General features: G+C 37.1%; 1 protein-coding gene across 1 annotated transcript in view; it reads left to right on the plus strand.

Moving 5' to 3' along the window:
• LOC125372499 (serine/threonine-protein phosphatase 6 regulatory ankyrin repeat subunit B-like) overlaps nt 1-11,802 on the plus strand; it is a 62,691-nt gene extending 50,889 nt beyond the window's left edge. Inside the window, exon 3 of the mRNA XM_048382740.1 lies at nt 9,800-11,802. Coding sequence (XP_048238697.1) covers nt 9,800-11,802 — 2,003 coding nt within the window. The remainder of the gene's footprint in view (nt 1-9,799) is intronic.
• The last annotated feature ends 11,682 nt before the right edge of the window (nt 11,803-23,484 follow it).

The raw sequence follows: 23,484 nt of genomic DNA on the forward strand, positions 1-23,484 counted from the left end.
TTTTTATGTAAATTACCTACTGAGGTACCGGAAGGATCTATGTTAGTTAGTTTTGATGTTGTTAGTTTGTATAGTAATATTGAAACTGAGCTCAGACTGGAAGCTATCAGATACTGGCTGAAAGAATACTGCCATGAAATACCAGATAGTTTTTCGGGTGATTTTATCATTGATGCATTGAAGTTGGTTATTACCAAAAACATGTTTTATTTTTATGGATCTTATCATTCACAAAAGAAAGGAGAAGCCATGGGTACAAAGGTACTACTTGTTTTGGGATTTTTAGAGAATATGTTTGATGATAAGGTGAGAGATACTCTTGGTGAATCTTTGAAAGAACAAATTGAATATTCATGGAAAGTATTTTAGACGACTGTTTTATCATATTAAAAACCAATGAAAGTCAACTTACATCCATTCATTAAATTTTAAATTCACTTAATGCGTCACTCAATTTCACTGTGGAAAAAAGCAATTCCAGTTTAACCTTTCCCGATGTAAGAATCAATTTAATATCTGGGAGATTTGTACAAACTGATATATTATATAAAGATACGGATACGCACCAATATTTGAATTTTGGATCATGTCACCGTATCATACAAAACGTAATATCCCTTACTGTCTCGAAAGACGTATTTGTACCATTGTTTCCGGATATGATGTTAAAACTACTCGCCTTGCTGAACTTAAGTGTTTCCCACTGTATCAAGTTTATCCTGCAAAGCTTATTGAAGATAGCACACAGAAGGAGCTTAGTATTGTGCAACTAAATCTGAGAGAAAAGTCGGAAGAAAACAATATGGGGAATAATTTAACTCTAGTATCTACCTTCAACCCTAATCATGAAAAAACATTATCCATGGTTCAACGATACCTGCCTATTTTGAATCAAAGTATTAAAATGGAGAAGATATTAAGCAAATACAAAATTTTCAACAGCCAAAGACAACCCAAAATCTTAGAAAGATTTTGACAAGTTCTAAATTTGATTCTGTTATCACTCCACAGGTGCCTAAGTGCGGTGACAAACGTTGTCTAACTTGCAGCAATATAATTGAAGGCTGTTCAGTCCAAATTACAAAGGACACTATATCTACTGTAAAACAAAATAAATGTTATTTACTTGATTGTTTGTCGTGGGTGCAATGAAAGGTATATCGGAAAGACAGAACTTAAATTAAAATGAAGAATAAATCTTCACCGTTCACAAATAAAGCAGCCACACAACCGCACGAGTCCACTCAGTGAACATTAAGACAAATGTGGAAGAGGCAACGTTTTAGTTTTCCTGCTATATAAGCTAAATTGTGATCATGAACCTTCATTATTTCAAAAAGAGCAACATTTCATTCATAAATATGCGTCTAAGTTAAATGTAAAGGCTTACGTTATTTTTCCATTGTCACATGGTATTGTGACGTCATAGTTCTCCTAAATGTTAAGACGTCACGTAATTATATGTCCGTTATTTAGTTATGGCCTGGTGAGACTCATACCTGGTACGAGTTGAAAGCACTAGCCAATTAAAAGTGTGTTCAATCTTACTCCACTTATTTAATTATTACAATATATATATATATATATATATAGTGCTTTCAACTCGTACCAGGTATGAGTCTCATCAGGCCATAACTGAATAACGGACATGAAGTAGTAACATATAGTTACGTGACGTCATAACATTTAGGAAACTATGACGTCACAATACCAAGGTGACAATGGACAAATAACTTACGCCTTTACATTTAACTTAGGCGCGTATATAGAGAATACTACACTCATTCTCGTTAGATACCATTTTTACAAAATGAGTGGAGTTTCTATGGCATCTGACCGAGCGAAAGCTCACTAGTTTCGTATACATGGTATCTAACGAGAATGAGTGTGGTATTTTACTTATTACCCACGTTGAGTATATATTTAAGTGTAAATACATAACAACTTTCGTTCGTTGACAGACCAAACTGAAACCGGTTGCAAAATCTGGTTGCGCATGAATATTGATATATGCCAATATATGGCCATTGTTGACATTTCTAGGCATACGCATTAACAACATACGCCTGCAGTTGTGTTTGCAAACAAAACAGCACCGACGCTCAAGATCCTTTTGAAAGAAATTTTTCACATTATGGTAATTCAAGCGCCATGTTAGTACGAAGGACACCTATATGAAAATCTGAAAAGTCACATTCGCGCCGCGCTTCGAATATCGGACTGACAGTCGGTCACTCGCACTGCCGGTGTCCTGTCTGTGCAATCAAAATGGTTCGGTTTCATTGATCTATCAGCTGAATTTATATCATGTTCGTACCATTTTGGAAGAGGGAAATCAGAGTGTACGCCAAAGACATTCGTGTTAACTGTACCACCCTATACTGAAGACGTGAAAATCAACAAATTCAAGTCTGCTTGCATGTCAGTGACTAGGGCTGAAACGATATCCCGGGACATCGATGCATCGCGATTCACTCCATACGATACGGTGTGCGATTTGTGAAGTGTGTATCTCGATTTTTCACGAATCGTTTTTTCGTATGTCTTTTTGTTTGTTTGTAAATAAACTTTGACCACAGATAGGTTTTAAATGTGTTTTAACTCTTTCAACACCGTAGGCCGGTAAAGAGCATCGAGTCTCCAGGATCCGTAGGCCGGTTAACCGGCCAAGCCTCAGTCATGTCAAAACAGTATATAGTTTTAAGAACCTACCTGTCATACTATTCATTTATTAAATCTATCACATCTCACAATGTCTGAAATACGTGTTCTATTTCAATTTGTCATTTTTTATCGATAGCTTAAAAAGTTATTCACTATTTCCCGCAATGTCATTGAAAATATAATTCTCGGACACACACTTCGACAACGGATGCACATCGAACATGTCAAAGAGCAAAACAAAGACGTTTCAAGCAAATCTTTAAATATATTATACAAAGGGATAAATAAAATCAACAAAAATATATCTAAAAGTGGTCAAACTTACAGCTACGTTATTATTTCCATCTTTTCATGAGATCGCGGGTAATGTTAGTCAAATGACATCTCGGCTTTCGTCGCCTCGAATTCTCGGCTCGGACACGATGTTCTATGCCAAAATATATGCATGAAAAATCTTTGTCACAGCTTGTAACCTAACATGATCATCCACGAAGCTTCATATTTTTAATATAGATCGCGATTTCCTGCTTAAAACGTTCAGAATAACACGATTTAACCAAAATATTTCGTAAAAATCTGAAATTTATCGTACACGAGGATTTGTAATTTGATTGCCTGTCTCAGGTCACGTGCTCAAATTTTACTAATCATGAACCTTGTAGTAGATTACGGCAAGAAAGAGTCATTAGAAACCATTTGTTATCCAATGAGATCTTATGTTGTAGCTGCGAAAAGACTCCAGGCAATGTTACGAGCGTATAGATGAAAAAACAAGCTTTCTAGCGATGTGTCATATATCTTTTTAAAATAATTTTCCATTTACATAAACAATGAAAATCAAAAAGAAATGATAAGTAGATCTTTTGAAATCTTATATTTGCCCCAAATCGTCAAATTTTCGCTTCCTTGGTCCTTAATTTGGATGTAATGAATGTGTTAGCTCACATTGTTTTAATTTACAACGAACTTGTTGACAATCCATTATCTAAATAATGTGATAAACATAACTTTCATATTTATAAACACTAGGATTAGACCTTTCAAATGGTGAATAACATGGCTGTTGCTATAATTGTTTTTAATTGTTGTTTTTTTGCCTTTATACATGGCAAATCATTAGTTACTGGACACTGGTACATTTAGTATTTACTCCTACCATCAAGTCAAAACTCACAAATATGTAGGACAATTACTTTTGTGTTTGCTAGCCATTACATGGAAATGGCAGATGATTCATTAAGTTAAAATACTCACACAGTATATATTTTATGACTCATGAGCATTCATTCACTTTAATTTAATGTTTCATTTTAATAAACTAAGTTAAATTCATTTATCTCTTGTCTTCTCTTGTCACTATGTGTATCGTAGCGTATCGAGATACCTATCGAATCGTGATGTAAGTATCGAGATACGTATCGTATCGTGACCTAGATGTATCGTTGCAGCCCTATCAGTGACAGCTTCGAACGATCGAAGGACAAGGTCACCACCGGAATAAGAAAAGACAACCATGATCTAGGCCTACTCACAGCGCTTTACGCTAGAGATACGGAATGTTATTGTTCACATTTGGGATATTTGGGGCCACAAAATCAGAAGTCAGGCACACTTCCACGGAGTTTTCGAATGGTCAGTATCAGAACTATTCACTTTTAGTGATCTGGTCGTGCAGTTGTGTACGTTCATTCATGAACAATGCCTCCCGTAGCAGCGCCACAAAATACGCTTCGAAGGGGACACTGATGGCACAACCGGATCATCCCAAGTAAGTCTAAATATCTGTCCAGATAGTTTAAACAGACTTCATTTCACCACGCTTAGCCTTTTAGGTCAAATTGAAAGTTGCGAAAGTGGTCGGGTGCGTCACGCTCATGGGGACCCTCGCTCTATTGATCGGTATTTGTACATTGTAGTGAGTGAGTCTGGTTTAACGCCGCTTTTAACAGTATTCCAGTCATTTCACGGCGTGTCAGCTTAATGTGGGAGGAAAGCCCGAAGTGATGCAGGTCTTAGACGTTTACCACTTTGGTGAAACCCACGAGCACGGCTATGGTGCTGACAAACCTAGAAACATAATCGGGGCGAACCGGGATTCGAACCCACAATCATAGGTTTCTGGCGTGCCCAAGTGACGCAACTCTGCACAGCGAATCGCGGCGCCTTAGACGACTGGGCCACCCGTGCCCCCTGGTTGTACATTGTAAATGGATATAGCTCTATTATATAATGTCTGTAGATGCTCTATGCATAACTTATATATAATGCAAACCGAAGTTGATGCGTGTGACTATTTTGTTTGGTTTAATAAAGTGTTTGTAAATATCTCTCGTTCTCGTTAATTTCTTCAGTTCTCTCTTGTAGTTGCAAAATGAATGACGTCTCGCGATTTTTTTTATGAATGAAAAAAGTAGTCCCGGTGTGACAGAGGTCACGGTTATCCAATCAAAACGAATAAAACAAGGTCAACCTTGTACGACACACGTGTGACGTACGGATTTAATATCTTACCACCTGTATCTTCACCACGTGGGTAATACTTATGAATGAAATGCTGCTCTTTTTGAAACAATGTAGGTTTCATGATCAAAATTTAGCTTATATAGCAGGAAAACTAAAAAGTTGCCGTTTCAACATGCTTCTAAATGTTCACTGAGTGGAATCGTGCGGTTGTGTGGCTGCTTTATTTGTGAACGGTGAAGATTCATTCTTCTTTTTAATTTTAGTTCTGTCTTTCCGATAAACTTTTCATTGCATCCACTAAAAACAATCAAGTAAATAACATTTATTTTGTTTTACAGTAGATATAGTGTCCTTTGTAATTTGGACTGAACAGCCTTCAATTATATTGCTTCAAGTTAGACAACGTTTGTCACCGCACTTAGGCACCTGTGGAGTGATAACAGAATCAAATTTAGAACTTGTCAAAATCTTTCTAAGATTTTGGGTTGTCTTTGGCTGTTGAAAATTTTGTATTTGCTTAATATCTTCTCCATTTTAATACTTTGATTCAAAATAGGCAGGTATCGTTGAACCATGGATAATGTTTTTTCATGATTAAGGTTGAAGGTAGATACTAGAGTTAAATTATTCTCCATATTGTTTTCTTCCGACTTTTCTCTCAGTTTTAGTTGCTTAATACTTAGCGCCTTCTGTATGCTATCTTCAATTAGCTTTGCGAGATAATTTTGATGCAGTAGGAAACTCTTAAGTTCAGCAAGGCGAGTAGTTTTAACATCATTCCCGGAAACAATGGTACAAATACGTCTTGCGAGACAGTAAGGGATATTTCGTTTTGTATGATGATCCTAAATCCAAATATTGGTGCGTATAAGTATCTTTATAAAAGATATCAGTTAGTACAAATCTCCCAGATATTAAATTGATTCTTACATCGAGAAAGGTTAAACTGGAATTGCTTTTTTCCATATTGAAATTGAGTGACGCATTAAGTGAATTTAAAATTTCATGAACAGTGGGAAGTTGACTTTTACTGGTTTTTAATATGATAAAAAAGTCGTCTAAAAACCTTTTCCATGCATATTCAATTTGTTCTTCATAGATTCACCAAGAGTATCTCTCACCTTATCCTAAAACATATTCTCTAAAAATCCCAACACAAGGGTAGCATAAGTAGGGGCTACCTTAGTACCCTTGACTTCTCCTTTCTTTTGTGAATAATAAGATCCATCAAAATAAAACATGTTATTGGTAATAATCAACTTCAATGCATCAATGATAAACTCATCAGAAAATCTATCTGGCATTCATGGCAGTATTCTTTCAGCCAGTATCTGATAGCTTCCAGTCTGAGCTCAGTTTCAATATTACTGTACAAACTAACAACATCAAAACTAACTAACATAGATCCTTCCGGTACCTCAGTAGGTAATTTGCATAAAAAATCAATGTCATCCCTGAGAAAACTTTTTACATGTTTACATAAAGGCTTAAGAATAATATCTGTGATTTGCTAAGACGCTGAGTACAGCTCTCGTGTCCTCCTACAATTGGTCTAAATGGTAAATCTTCGGGATTTTCAATAGAAATGACTTCACAATTTGGATCATTAATTTCCTTTTGAATACATTTACTTTTATGTACTTTGGGTAGGCCATAACATGTAGCGGTTTTAGGTTCAAAATTGATAAGATAGTCCTTTTCTTTGTCTAGAACTTTGTCATCATACTTATCTAACAATTTCTTAACCTTATTCTGGACAGATTTTCTTCTCTTTTACTAGTATTGCTATAATATTGATCATCATTTAAAATGGATATTATCTTTCTTTGATAAAATGATTTATTCATAATAACAATAGCACCCCCTTTATCAGCTTCTTTAATAACAATGTCTTTATTATTTTTAAGATAAGTAAGGCCTGTCAATTCATATTCAGATAGGTTTTGTTTTGTTTGTTTTATATGAATAGGAGAACTTTCAAGTCTATCACAAAAGTCTTCCAAATATGTTTCTCTCCCGCGTGGAGGTATAAAACTGGATTTATTTTCACCAGACTTTCACCATATTTCCTATTGCCTGCGTCATCATCCCATTTGACGAACAAATACACACATATATATAATGAATACGTACATTATATATACATTATATACACACATATATTACAAGCACCAATACACCAGCAAACATGCCTATTATGTACTGCTGCTACCACAAATAACCAATTGTGATCCCTTTTAATGACTGAAAACTTAATCCTGTGTGTTTAATATACTTTATTTAATATGCATTGATCTTGTATGGTTATTTCGGTACCAGACTTTCCAGTGTACATTCTACCCTCGCTGCTTTACACAGGATTATTATGAGTAACGAGAACATGGAGTTTGCATGAGATGTTTCATAAACTAATTTCCAAAATAATGTTTGTGTTTGAGTAATACAAAAAATAACAGTAGAATAATTGTCATTTGGATGATTTCAGATGTATAAGGAACGGGACATCTAAGGTACACAATTTAATAAATCAGCGTGAAGTGTTACTATTTTGACTAATGAAAACAAAATATGAGCCAAGTTAGAGTATGTCAAACAAGAGGAAATGCCTCAGGATCCTGATTAGCAACAGGCACAAAATGAGTATTACTTGCAACCAACAGCTCGGTTATTGGACCAAAATCATAAATCAAAGTATCCATTTGGTTTCTAGTTCTTGATTCTAAGTTGTATTTTGCGATGATGTCAAAGTGATATTTTGATATAGTAAACGAAAAGTTACGCATCCTGATCCCATATGAAATTTGGTTTCAGCATCGAGTGAAGTGACACGTCTACAACCCGAGGATCACGAAGGTAAAGGCATTCATCTGGGCCTAGCTTACGTCCCTGCTGTTTAGTCTCTGTAGATGATTATTACAAAACTAGGCTGACCTTTCGAGCTTAGCAGCAGAAATGTCAGTGACATACAACCACATTACATGGTAACATTAATATAACTAGTCCATGACACATCAACATGGGCTAGCAACGGTTATACAATCTCTTTGTATATACAGTCTATCTTTTACAGCACCTGTATACTTATTATAGGTCGTGCAGTCATTTCTGTACCATTACATTTGCCACATCCTTCTGACAACACGAACTACGAAATAAGTGTCGAATAATTCTTGTTCCTTAGGCCTCCCTTTGCTATCCTTCAGCGGAGTCGAGTGAAGTTGGCATATGATTTGGTTCATAAATATGAGCAACAAAACCGTTTTCATAATCATAAGAAATATCTGTCAGTCATGCTCACAGAAACTGTTGCACACATGAAATCATAAAATAAACTGTCTGAATCCATTTTCCTACACTATCATAAGTTTGTACAATTTCATTTTATACTCTCTTGACTATTTGGGCTGTTACGCCAAATCGTCTCAAACGCATACTGTAACCGGGTCCTCGGTAATGATTGGTCACCAGTGGTATCTATTCCAAAACGGATTTCATTATACTAGACACCACTATCCATTACACAGCACAATTATATCTCAATGGTTTATTGACCTGTGTGATTTACTGTTTAAGTGATCCGTTCATATACTTGTCAACACTATTTTGCATTTTACAATCAATGAAATCTGTTCTCGCAGATAATCAAGGCTGACTATTCTTTGGCATTGACGTATCATATTTATAACAGCCCCCTTTGGGATTCCGGGCTACTGTTGCCCCCATGATGCTATAGTGCTTTGTGGTTTAGTTTGGTTTGTTGTTTAACGCCGCACTCAGCAATGTTCCAGCTATTGACGGCGGTCTGTAAATAATCGAGCCTGGACCAGACAATCCAGTGATTGACAACATGAGCATTGATCCACGCAATTAGGACTGATGACATGCATGAACCAAGTCACCGAGCCTGACCACCCGATCCTGTTAGTCGCCTTTTACGACAAGCATAGTCGCCTTTTACAGCAAGCATGGGTTCCTGAAGATCTATTCTACCCCGGATCTTCACGGGCCCCTCGGTGATGATTGATCACCAGTGGTATCTATTCCAAAACGACTACATAGATTGGGTCATCAATCCGGTGACTTGTTGATATTGTGTTATCTTTCACTGCCTGCGTCGGTCCTTGCTCATAATATCAATCCATACATTGTCTGGCCCAGAAGTGATAATTGGCAGGACTCTGGCATAGAGCTTGAATATTGTTGAGGGCAGCTCCACAACAAACAATACAAAAAACATTACAAAATGGGTTGCATAATATGCTACTGAAATTCTATTGTAATTGAAAACTAGCACTGAAGAGAACACACATTGATATATCTGTGTATCTTTACACATACTAAACAAAATAAGACGAAGATTAATACAGAATCTTCAATACATGTTTCTGATGACAAATAGAGATTATCACCCGAGTGTCTTTTGATATCAAATATATCAATCAAGAGGTGATAAATGAGGAAAAAACTGCTATGCTTATTTATCATCCAACATCATTCTTCCAACTTTTTTAGTTTCTCTACGGTAATAAGCAGTGCCTCCATGTTAACAATGACGTCACAATGGTCTACAAAGCATTCTAATGCAATTTACTGAGATCTCACTTGATCTCACCCAAGCGATATCTACTGTGGAAGCCAGTTTTGTATGATAAATATTGATGTTTTCTTTCAGTAACACAGAATCACACACAAAACCAAAGTCAGTCAAACACTGATCTCCTCGATGCCTGCAAGAATGGAGACATGTGCCGAGTCAAATACTTATTATCTGAGGGTCATGCAGACATCAACACAAGAGGACAGAACGGAATGACACCACTGATGCTTGCAGCACAGAATGCTCATAGACAAGTGTTTGACTTTCTCGTGGGGAAAGGAGCCAGTATGTCAATCTTGAGTACTGCTCGGATGGGCATCCTTCATGTGGCATGTAAAGGGGGAAATATTCCAATAGTGAAGTATGTCCTCGAACAGAACGTGACAGACATCAACAGAAGAAGACGGGACGGGTCGACGGCAGCCATGTTAGCAGTGTTTAGGGGACATGGAGACGTATTTAACTTGCTGGTGAGTAAAGGTGCTGATCTAACAGTACTTGATGATAAGGGATCTACTTTTGTGGATCTGGCCATTCGGGGAGGAAATACTGAGATACTAGAATATGTATTGAAACATAACAGGGTGGACATAAACAGGAAACACTGCGGGATGACACCTGTCATGCTTGCAGCACTTAACGGGAAACTAGACGTGTTTAATTTCTTAGTGCAAAAAGGCGCTGATCTGTCAATAATGCACCCTGATTATGAGACAATCCTTCACATGGCATTTGCAGGGGGAAATATTGAGATCGTGAAATATTCTCTCGAACAGAACATTGATGCAATGAACAACGAAGATCTGGATGGCTATACACCAGCAGTGATAGCAGCAAAGACGGGTCGCAGAGACATATTCGATTTACTTGTGAAGAAAGGAGCTAATCTGACTATGAAGGAAGAAAACAACAATATCCTTCTTATGGCATGTGAAGGAGGAAATGTGGATATAGTAAAGTATGTCCTCAAACAAAATATTGTAGACATCAACAACAAAAACGAAGAAGAATTGACACCAGCAATGGTGGGAGCACGTTGGGGACATAAAGAAGTGTTTGACTTACTTATCAGTGAAGGAGCAGATTTGACTCATGTGAATGAAGACGATGACAACATCCTTCATTTGGCGTGTTATGGCGGAAATGTGGATATAGTGAAGTATGTCCTCCAACAAAACATTGTAGACATCAACAGCGAAGACGTTGGCGCATTGACACCAGCAAGGATAGCACTTTCCGTGGGACATAGAGACATATTGTATTTGCTTTTGAGAGAAGGCGCTAATCTGACACAAGGGAAGTATGATTATAGCAACTTCCTTCACGTTGCCTGCACTAGCAAACAAACTGAAGTAGCGAAGTATTTGATCACAAAAACAACTGTGGATATCAACAGTGAAAATAGTGACGGCAAGACACCTGTGATGCTGGCAGCACTCAAGGGACTTGGAGAGGTGTTTCACTTGCTAGTAACTAAAGGTGCTGATCTAACAAGCGTAACTGCACGTCAGGAGAACATTCTTCATCTGGCCTGTGATGGATTAAACGTGGAGATAGTGAAGTATATTCTTACACAGAATATTGTAGATGACATCAATTCAAGAGCACAGAGTGGGAACACTCCACTAATGAATGCAGCAAGAATTCGAAATAAAGAAGCATTTGATTTACTTGTGAAGAAGGGGGCGAATCTGACATTAGTGGATAATTATGACAAAAACATTCTTCATTATGCCTCGAAGGGTGGAAAGTTGGAGATAGTCGAGTATATTCTCGCACAGAATATTGTTGACATTAACAGCAGAGAAAAGGGCGGACAGACGGCAGTAATGAAGGCGGCCTTGATGGGGAAGAGAGACGTGTTTGACTTCCTGGTGACGAAAGGAGCAAATCTGTCATCCGTTGATACAAATGGCAACACCATCCTATATTTTGCCTGTGAATCCAGAAATATAAATATTGTGAAATATATCCTTTCACATGTCACAATAGCCACTGCCGACAAGGAAAGGGTAATTCTGGCCAATAAGGATGAAAGTGGTAGCTGTGCAGTGAATGAACTTTTACTGCAATACTGAAGAAACATCATACCAAAAAATATGCAGATTGATGCACAGTTATACGAGTTCATCTTTATAAATGATGGTGATTATAATAAACACCCTGTGAGTCAATAAAAATGTCCATAAGCATAAGAAAGCTCGACTAAAACGCTAGTGATTCCGACTTTATCATTAGCATGTATTTGTTAATTGCTACAAAATAGTGATAATAACGCACCACCGTGTATTGTACAATTGTAAACAGGGCATTGCATAGGACATCATGTTTGTCAAATTTGGAAACGTCCTCTTCATGTCGCCCTATATTTACAGACCGCCGTCATATAGCTCGAATATTGTTGAATGCGGCGTAAAACAAGAAAACAAACAAACTAGCAAATGATAATACAACTCTATTTGTTCCTGCCATAGCAATTGCTGCGTAGAAATTTGTATTGATTTGTGTAAACTTTGTGAATATTGTAGTACATTTATTGATTGTATACCACTTCTACAGTTCTTTTGCGAACAGATTTCCGGGTTGATATATTGTTTCAACTTGAGAAACGGAAATTGGGGTCTCATCGGGGGGAAACATGGAGGATTAACCACTGTGTTCGGTTGTTACCGAACAATCTACACACTCGTGATTATTCTGCCACGATTAGAACGAGGCTTTGCCGAGTTCTAATTGTGGCAGATTAATCATGAATTATTCAGTGGACAATTTTGCTTTGGACATGATATTTCAAATCATTTCAATAGTTCTACAAATATTTGCATTTTAATAACCTTTGTAATGTTATATTGTTATTTTACTGCAACAGTTACCTCCAAACTTTATTCTTTTGTTAATTTATCAGATTAGAAGTTAAGACTTACTGATAATAGGTAATTTAAAATTAACATTTTCTCTTTTTATCTTCATGAAAACAAGACTCATAATAAATATGCATTTTAGTGACCTGTTCATATATGATTTTTTTGTAAAAAGGATTACAATTAAAATTAGACATTGCTAATGTAAAGAAATGAGGTTTATGGTAAAATGTTATAAAAGGACCTCATCTTGGTAAATTTCCTCATCACCCATAAATTTGAGTTTTTCTTTACTTACCATGTTCTGAAAATTTACACATTAGAACAATTTAAGGTCTCCGATTAAAATAACGACACAGCTTTCCACTCCCAGGCAGCCAATTAGATTATGTGAAAAAATAAACCACAGTAAACCATGTTATGGGACAATAATAGATAAAAACACATTTCTTGACATATTGTCATGTGTCCAGTTTATCATCCCAAGAAATGCGAAATAATTATCATTAAAATTAAGCTAGCTGTGCATATTATGACTCTTTATCTGCTATGATAATATAACCATTGCATTATTAAAGAAATGGGGTTTTTTTTTCAGTAAACATGGTAAAAAATAAATCTTTGGTTTAAAGAATATACTTGAGACAAACATAATTCTACATGTCTTAATACTCTGTGTTGTCTGTTAATTATGAAAGTAATTAACTGTGATATTGAGTTTCTACCTAAAACTAATAATATGAAATTAATTTTGAGATTAATTCATCCTATCTAAAATAAATGTACATCATTGTTGAACAAAACGAATATTGTTTTTGAAAAAAATACCTAATAAGGTTGATTGGTGCCCCCCACCTTTATCTCCATCATTTTGTGTGCTCCCTATAAGAAATCAAAATAGTTATGAAAAAATATAAATACATATATTACTTTCTTGAGTTTACATAGATTTAGGTATGACGTAATACATTCAAGTTTAAACGTGGTAATGTTGTTTTTTCATAATAAGTTTCTTAATTGTCCTGAGTCTTTATGTTTAAAAAACACCAAATAATTATAGGCCAAAATACATTAATTACATTGATCTGGATATAACTCCACCTGTTGAAAGGGGAAACAACTGCTGTGGTTGCAAAACATCTTGGTCGTGAGACGAATGGTCCGTCCGGCAAAGATTGATCGTTTCCTGCATTAAAATTGAGTATTGCTTTAGATCCAAAATATTTGAGTGTATATTTTCTTAAAATATGAAATGTGAGTCTTTATTATTTTAATATAACTATGAAATATGTTTTCGATCGATCGGCTCTGGATCAACACTTCGTTAGACGTGACGTTTCTTATGTGGTTGATAGTTATTGTTTTAAACAATACCAAAAACAACATGGTTTGTTTCACTTTTATCGGAATTTTTACATGAATTAATTAACTGTTTCATTAGCTTTGTTATTAGCCTTGAAAACGCCCCGTAAAGAATGTACCAGAGTGACTCACCTGGTCACGTAACATCGATGCGGTGTCACGCTTCAGTCTTCTCATTTTGCAACTGAATCTCATACATTGGGAAGCCGAACTTATCTGATATTGAAATTCTCTGAAATTCGGTAGACGCTCATTGCATTGTGAGTGGACACTGATTAGTCGTCAGGAATGTGGTGCTGTCTTGGGTGGTGTCTTTCTATGTTTCCGTTGCATTCTTAAACAATCTGTGACAAAATATTAATCAGGTAATGATCATTAATGCCAGCGTTTTTATTCAACCATTTTATTCTAAATTCTGAAGCAAGGCCAAACTGCTCTTTTTTGTCTCTTCTCCTTGTTGCTAAGATTTCCATCAAGCAGTAACAACTCAAATACTTCCACGCCTCCTTGAGTTTGTTCGCCAATATCAATACAGAAATACCCTTTTGCTCTAGACTCTAACTCCACTGTCTTCTGGAACACCGTGGACTTGATTGTGCCCAGAACAGTGTCTGCTTTCTTCGGGGAGTCCTTGCTCAAAAGGAGTGGAAGGTCTACATTCACCACTTCTGTTTCAGTTTACATACTGTCTCGCCCATCTGCGCTGGTATTGTCGCCTTCATGAATGAACGAACCTGGACTTCATCTCCAAATCTAAACTGTACATCACTTGGTACAGTATCGACTAAAACCATCGTTTCTAAATTGTTCACATGGTTCATCAAGTGGGCTCATCAATTCTAGTATTACATCTTTACAGTTAAGTATTGTCAAATCTTTCTCAAAAGCCTTTGCCCTTGCTTGTCCCGACAGAAAAGGTGTTTTAGCCAATGCCTGTTTCTCTTCTTGAACATCTGTTTCGAGCTTCCACACATTAGTTGTTTCATAGTTGTTTTGTTCCGTTAAACTGCGTGGTATCTTAAAAATCTTTGCCATGTTATTGTGTTGTTCTGCTCTGCTACCATGTAACTTCACCTTAACCAACCAAAGCACAGATGTGTTTGACCAAGGACACCCTCCTTCCTGCGCGGTAAGTCTCCCTGTCATGCGCAGTTCGTATCACTATGCCTTGTTCCTCTTCCGGGTTATAGAGTTGTCAACATGTATCTTTTGTCTAAGTAGTCTTATTACACACATATAGTTGATAGTTAACGTTTATATTGATACAAGCATGCCAAGTTAACAGGCTTCGTTCTGAGATTCATTGAGTAAATGAGTTAAAATCAAAGTCACATCGGCAATATGTCAATCATATCATTTCTTAAACCATGACTTACATGTTTGATTTAGAAATTGCCATCGCATCCAATTACTATCATGAGCGAGAAATGTTGTTGCGGAGATGTTGACGTCACTTCCTAAAAGAAGCTGTGGTTGTGAATAGGTGCAGGATATTTATCATAATAAATGGACATATCAGACATGTAATAGACCGAAAATAAAGAACAATTGGGAGATAAACATAAGGTGTTTTCAATGTAAAGGTAGGTCACCTGTAAATGTAACCGCGCTAAATTGAATTTGGAACCGAACGGGCAGCATGAGGTTTCAAATGTTAAATGTAGCGCGATCAATTATCTCCATTCTACCATGACTAAAAAAAAACGTGAACTCTTTGGAGCTAGCAAATATATTGAGTGACCTTGCATGGGTTGAATACAGTGTTTTGTGGGGGTTGTCGATCTTAATTACCGGACCACTGACAACAGCATGTGAAAAAAACATGAAGCTGTATATGCTCAAGCAGTTTGTTTATACCGTAATAGGTCACTCGATTATATGACAGGTGTTGAAAGCATGTATCACGGCAACTTGTAGGTTAACATGAGGTGGGCACGGCATAAGAAAACTAAGCAAGCCTTGCAAAGCTTTCGTTCTACACCGCACCTTATCATTATGACGTCATATTGCTCAATGTGACGCAAACGATATGACGTCACAGTCGTATGTAGAGATATTCCAAGCACTCTGTTGTCCCCAAAACTTAATATATATATACTCTCTGAAGAGTTCTATTGTGTTTTCTGCACGAAATGTATTGTCGAACATACTTTGAATATTGTAGTAACCGCAACTTTGCATTTTGTAACCTGTATTTGTAGATATTATTATTTAGATATGCCTACCGACAATGACTGAAAAAAGTACCATTATAATTGAATATTAACTTCCGCGGTGATGCAGCCGTCAAACCATCTGTTTCAATCAGAGGAGGTTTATTGTGATTTGATAGCCTCTGATTGACCATTCAGATTCCAATATTTTCCAAATTCATGGTAGAATTGCAGTTATCAGACACTTTCATCAGATATTTGGTTATAAACTTTGTCATTGTCCAGTTGTTGAGTTCAGACTGAGGGACAACTTTGTATCACGATCCGATAATAAATGAAAATGAAGTGCAACTTAATGCACCTTAGTGTACATGTTCAACAAACTATGTTATGTTATGTTATTGTGCATATTCATGTTTAGTTATGTCTCTCTTCGGGCAATATTAAAATAACGCACTTTTAATGTTCTGCTGAATGTATACTGGAAGAAAATGAGAGAAATACATATATGTTCGTGTAGATTGTTGGTGTTTTTATTTTCAAATTGTGATGAGAACAAAGACTGTCTTCCATTGCAACATCGTCCTTGTTGGCACTCGATAGCGGATGGGGAGCAGGAATGATGAATAATATTGTTGGGTAACAACACACCCACTGGTTCATCAAAAGGTAATAAAAGAACGCACCATTCTTTGTCATCTGATGAGAAATTATCTCCAATAATAAAAAGATATTGGCCAGGATTCTTAGTTATTTCCAATCTAGGTTATAGTTCTTTCAAACTTAACCCGTTTGCGATCTCCAAGGGTATTCAAAGTGCCTGTGGTGAGGTTAAGAATGTCACACGTCTCTGTGGTGGTCCAATCATTGTGGAATGTGCATGGAGACAGCAACCCATCATATTAAATGTTGGGCCTTCAGCGGTTTGTCAGTACACGGGTTGTTGTCTCAGTGAACAAGACACTGAACTATAGTCAGGGCAACATTCGTGATCGAGCTCTCTGTCTGCCAGACATCACAGAAGAAGAGATAGCACCTGAATTAAAATCTCAAGGTGTCACCGCACTTAAACAGTTTACCACAAAAACACAAGATTATCAATATCCAAACTTATCTTTTCAACTCGTGAAGATCCAGGGGAGAATAGGTCTTTAGCAACCCATGCTTGCCCTAAAAGCCGACTATGCTTGTAGTAATAGGCGACTAACGGGTGTCAGGCTCGCTGACTTGGTTGATGCATGTCATTGTATCCAAATTGCGTGGATCGATGCTCATGATGTCAGTCACAGGTTTGTCTGGTCCAGACTCGATTATTTATAAACTGCCGTCATATAGCTGGAATAATGCTGAGTGTGGTGTTATACAAGAAACAAAAAAACACTTTTCACTTTTTCTCTTGTAACCCTTCCAAAGTCCATAAAAGCAAGTTACTTTTACATCGAAGTTGAGGTCTATGTTCCAAATCCACTCTGACATTACAAGCTTAAAAATTCTGTCATGTCATCAAAACTTGCACAAACAAGGCAAGATGTTTCCGTTGCACTGTGGAAATGAGAACTGCAACGGAGAGTAGATGTCCTCATCAAAATCATGTCCTGCTTTTGGTCTTGTAACAAAAATATTAAAACTCAGGCGTACCATAACATTCCTACACTGAAGCTAAAAAGTTATTCATTCCTCCCCAAACACCTTCTTCTAAAAGCTATTCAGCTGCGATCGCTTCTTCTCCGGTTCCATGTACCAAAGTAACTACAGTCTCCATACAATGCCAGACTTCTATCTCTTGGTTGAAGGATGGCCCACTTACCATCATTCAGGCATCTAAAAACTATCCAACCATATCGACATCTGCCACCCAATCTGAAAACAATCACAACCTTCTGATCAAATTCACCACTCCAGATCCAGGTAACCAAAAGAGAAAAATTTCAGGGCTAAGTCCATTTACAGCTTCTGTTGAGGTTCATAATCCGTTTGAGCCCCTGGAGATGGACGTCACTTCAACACAGCCAGTCCATGGGAGTGGACGTACCTCCTGATCAAGATACCAAGTTGAGCCGCCATGAGCTCCTCAAGTCAACTCATTCAATGGAATTGCTGAAGACTCCGACATAATTATGATGATCTCCATCTCGTATTAGAAGATTTTAAACCATCAGCTTTATGTCTTCAAGAAACCTACTTGACACATACATTCAAAGTAATTTATCTATCCCTGTTTTTAAACGCAGAATATTTGTATATTTTAATTTAATTTTCGGCTACTCTCGTCAACATTCGCCAATGACTAAAGGAATGGTGTAAATCCTGCTGGGGAACCATGTAGGTAGCAAAGGTACTGTAAGTCCCCATGGTCCCTAGTATGGTGGCCTAACTTTAGTTGTTGGTGATTAATAGCCTGTTTTTATAATGTGTCGTCTGTCGTAATCCAATCATTTTATTGATCTAAAACTAGTTTTAAATTATAATCTGTGATATATTGCTAGTTGTTGTACTGTCCTTTGACGACAGTTTTTTTTATATGCTATACCTTGTTCAAGTCACGATATGGCTGAAATATTGCCGATGTGACTTTAAATATTAACTCACTTACTCACTCACTCCCTTGACACATACCGATCAACTCGACATTAGGCAGAATTATTCATATCATTTCTTTTCAGACAGACAGACAGTTTATTCAGTAATTTAGGCATCAAGGCCAGTAGTAAAATATTTTTTTATTATTTTAAAGACATGTTTTAAGAATACAGAAACAGCATGGATAAAGGCCACTGGAGGTTCTTCAGTGTAGGTGATGTAAGATATCCTCCACAGTCCTGTATCTCTCGCTACTCCTATCCAAGCCACTGCTATCCGTATAACATTAGTGGGGTAGTGGTTATATCAGCCCTGAAGGGAAGAGTCAAGAAGAGTATATTTCCAACAATGCTTTATTCCTTTTGAATGATAACTCTAAAACATATTTATATCCTCAATTTGTATCCAAATTTCAACTGACAGGCAATTTCAAGTCCGATAGTGGTCTACCCTATCTAATCATTATACTCAGGATCAGGCTGTCCCCCAAGGCAGCATTTTGTCTGTCACTCCGTTTAGCATCATGGTGGGGCTTATAGAAATAATTTAAAATCATTAAATACCATTCATCCCCAAGGCCTGAGGCTTTGCCTTACAACATGTGGCTGTGTTTTCAATCCTCTTTACAAAAATCTCGACAATAAAAAATAATCTCTTATTCCACCACTTGGATTAAGAATACAATCTGATGTTTCTGCTGCTCAAATCAATCTTGAAAACATACATGTAGCCCCTACTTCTCTTCTCCACCATGGTAGATAGTGAAGCCAGAGGTGGACCTAACATAAAACCCGTAAAGATCTGGGTTCAAATAGGTCCTCAGCAACCCATACTTGCCGTAAAAGGCGACTAACGGGATGAAAAAATAGCTGATGAATACAGTCCTCTGCAAATCCACACATAATTCACGTAAACTATTATTTAACAATGACTGCAAGCCAACAAGGAAGGCACTGAAAAATTGCTGAAAACTATTTCCGTCGCCATCCTATGGTACATAATTTGAATAAATTAAAAGAATTAAATGCTAAAGAATGACATCCTTTTAAGCAAATTAAACATGTCTCAAAAATAAATTCATGTATGCCAATGTCTGAAGTAAGGAACATGATTCAGAAAGTTAAAGGTAAGGGTTCCAAATCCACCATCTCCAAAATGAGGATGTACTACTAACTGATAAATATGATAATGTAAACAAACTTTGGCTAAACATTCATCCTCAACTATCTATGACCATAAATTTACCAAAAATATCAAAGACAGCAAGAAAAGAACAGTATTACTTGCAAATCAGATAACGGGGAAGATTATTATCTGTAATCGATTATAAGACTATTCTCTATTCATGATCTCCATAGTGCTCTTGGACAAGCTTGTGATACTACTACAGGAGCTGTAGTAATCCCATACCCAAACCTGGGCGAGATCATAGAGACCCTTCAAATTATCAACCATCGAATGCATAATAAATAATCAACTAGTTTGGTACTTAGCAACAAACAATCTCAATACTAACACACAATATGGTTTCGGTAAAAACAGAAGTACTATCGATTTTTTGGTTCGCTTAGATCTCGAAAAGCATATGACACTACCTGGAAACACGGTATTTTGAAAGATCTATGCGATTTTGGATTGCAAGGCCGTTTGCCTCAATTTGTATCCAAATTTTCAACTGACAGGCAATTTCAAGTCCGATAGTGGTCTACCCTATCTAATCATTATACTCAGGATCAGGCTGTCCCCCAAGGCAGCATTTTGTCTGTCACTTCGTTAAGCATCATGGTGGGACTTAAAGAAATAATTTAAAATCATTAAATACCATTCATCCCCAAGGCCTGAGGCTTTGCCTTACAACATGTGGCTGTGTTTTCAATCCTCTTTACAAAAATCTCGACAATAAAAAATAATCTCTTATTCCACCACTTGGATTAAGAATACAATCTGATGTTTCTGCTGCTCAAATCAATCTTGAAAACATACATGTAGCCCCTACTTCTCTTCTCCACCATGGTAGATAGTGAAGCCAGAGGTGGACCTAACATAAAACCCGTAAAGATCTGGGTTCAAATAGGTCCTCAGCAACCCATACTTGCCGTAAAAGGCGACTAACGGGATGAAAAAATAGCTGATGAATACAGTCCTCTGCAAATCCACACATAATTCACGTAAACTATTATTTAACAATGACTGCAAGCCAACAAGGAAGGCACTGAAAAATTGCTGAAAACTATTTCCGTCGCCATCCTATGGTACATAATTTGAATAAATTAAAAGAATTAAATGCTAAAGAATGACATCCTTTTAAGCAAAATAAACATGTCTCAAAAATAAATTCATGTATGCCAATGTCTGAAGTATGGAACATGATTCAGAAAGTTAAAGGTAAGGGTTCCAAATCCACCATCTCCAAAATGAGGATGTACTACTAACTGATAAATATGATAATGTAAACAAACTTTGGCTAAACATTCATCCTCAACTATCTATGACCATAAATTTACCAAAAATATCAAAGACAGCAAGAAAAGAACAGTATTACTTGCAAATCAGATAACGGGGAAGATTATTATCTGTAATCGATTATAAGACTATTCTCTATTCATGATCTCCATAGTGCTCTTGGACAAGCTTGTGATACTACTACAGGAGCTGTAGTAATCCCATACCCAAACCTGGGCGAGATCATAGAGACCCTTCAAATTATCAACTATCGAATGCATAATAAATAATCAACTAGTTTCGTACTTAGCAACAAACAATCTCAATACTAACACACAATATGGTTTCGGTAAAAACAGAAGTACCATCGATCTTTTGGTTCGCTTAGATCTCGAAAAGCATATGACACTACCTGGAAACACGGTATTTTGAAAGATCTATGCGATTTTGGATTGCAAGGCCGTTTGCCTCAATTTGTATCCAAATTTTCAACTGACAGGCAATTTCAAGTCCAATAGGGGTCTACCCTGTCTGATCATTATAATCAGGATCAGGCTGTCCCACAAGGCAGCATTTTGTCTGTCACTTTGTTTAGCATCATGGTGGTGCTTATAGAAATAATTTAAAATCATTAAATACCATTCATCCCCAAGGCCTGAGGCTTTGCCTTACAACATGTGGCTGTGTTTTCAATCCTCTTTACAAAAATCTCGACAATAAAAAATAATCTCTTATTCCACCACTTGGAATAAGAATACAATCTGATGTTTCTGCTGCTCAAATCAATCTTTAAAACATACATGTAGCCCCTACTTCTCTTCTCCACCATGGTAGATAGTGAAGCAAGAGGTGGACCTAACATAAGACCCGTAAAGATCTGGGTTAGAATAGGTCCTTAGCAACCCATACTTGCCGTAAAAGGCGACTAACGGGATCGGTGGTCAAACTCGCTGACTTGGTTGATGTATGTCATCGATCCCAATTGCGTGGATCGATGCGCGTAATATCAATCACTGGATTCTCTGGGCCAGACTTGATTATTTACGGACCGTCGTCTTATAGCTGGAATATTGCTGAGTGCGGCGTAAATCAACAAACCAACCAAACCAACCAACCTATCATAAACATAAGAAATGTTAAATTTTCACAGAAGTTGCAAATGCTATTTTGGCATCACTAAAATATATCAACAGCCAAACAAAACATAAACAGTTCATCTTTTTTTCATATTCTCTTTCTTGCCTTCGGGCTATTCAAAACATGTTTTCCACATAACCACCTTTAATAGAAATTATTGAATTGTTTAATGATCTTACTACTGGCCAAAATGACACCGTTTTTTTGGTTACCCATTCATGTTGGAATCACTGGGAGCACAAAGGTCGATGCTCCTGCAAATCTGTGACGCCACTTCTTATCGCATACAGTGATATCAAACCTGTATTTAGATGTCACATCCTTGATCTGTGCAAAGGAAGTGGGATACCAATACCAATACCATTTGGGTATCAATACATTACACGAAATAAAACCAACTACAACTACTTGGGTTGACCGTCCAGATTTGAAGAGGTCACAGCAGATACACCCATCAATGTTGCTGGGGATCCTCCATCTTGTGTCCCTTGTGATGAAAGAATCACGGTCAAGCATGTTGATTTATCCATCAGAAGGAATAAATATGTAAGTTTTCTGAAGATATCATGACAGCGATTTTACGTACCAGCAAATGCGAACACTAGAGATACATAACAGTGTGATTTGATAAGGTTGATTCAAATGGAATCTTATTGGGCAGAGTGGTGGTGTATTGGGCATCGAAAACTATTCCTTGATTCAAACAGTAACACAATATTACATCTATAAACCAGGGCTACAAACCAAAAATGAATGCAGCCACCCAGGGACATAAGAATGTCTTAAACCTACAGGTGAACAAAGGAGCTGATCCGGGCATTCTTGATTATGACGAAAACCGATCTTCATGCAGCCTGTCAAGTATTGAAATAGTTCAGTATATTCTTAGGCAGAATGCTACATGCATGAACGCCAGGGCCGCTGGAGGGTTTACAGCAGTGTTAGTAGCTGCAAATAATGGACATGAGGAAGTGTTTGACCTACTTGTTGTGAAAGGAGCTGACCTTGCAATAATGACATGAGGCTTGTAAAGGAGGAAACATGAAGCTGGTGACAACATCCTACATGAGGCTAGTAAAGGAGGAAACATGAAGCTGGTGACAACATCCTTCATGAGGCTAGTAAAGGAGGAAACATGAAGCTGGTGACAACATCCTACATGAGGCTAGTAAAGGAGGAAACATGAAGCTGGTGACAACATCCTACATGAGGCTAGTAAAGGAGG

Source organism: Haliotis rufescens, unplaced genomic scaffold (assembly GCF_023055435.1).
Source record: "Haliotis rufescens isolate VD_foot unplaced genomic scaffold, xgHalRufe1.0.p SCAF_41, whole genome shotgun sequence".
Lineage (NCBI taxonomy): Eukaryota > Metazoa > Mollusca > Gastropoda > Lepetellida > Haliotidae > Haliotis > Haliotis rufescens.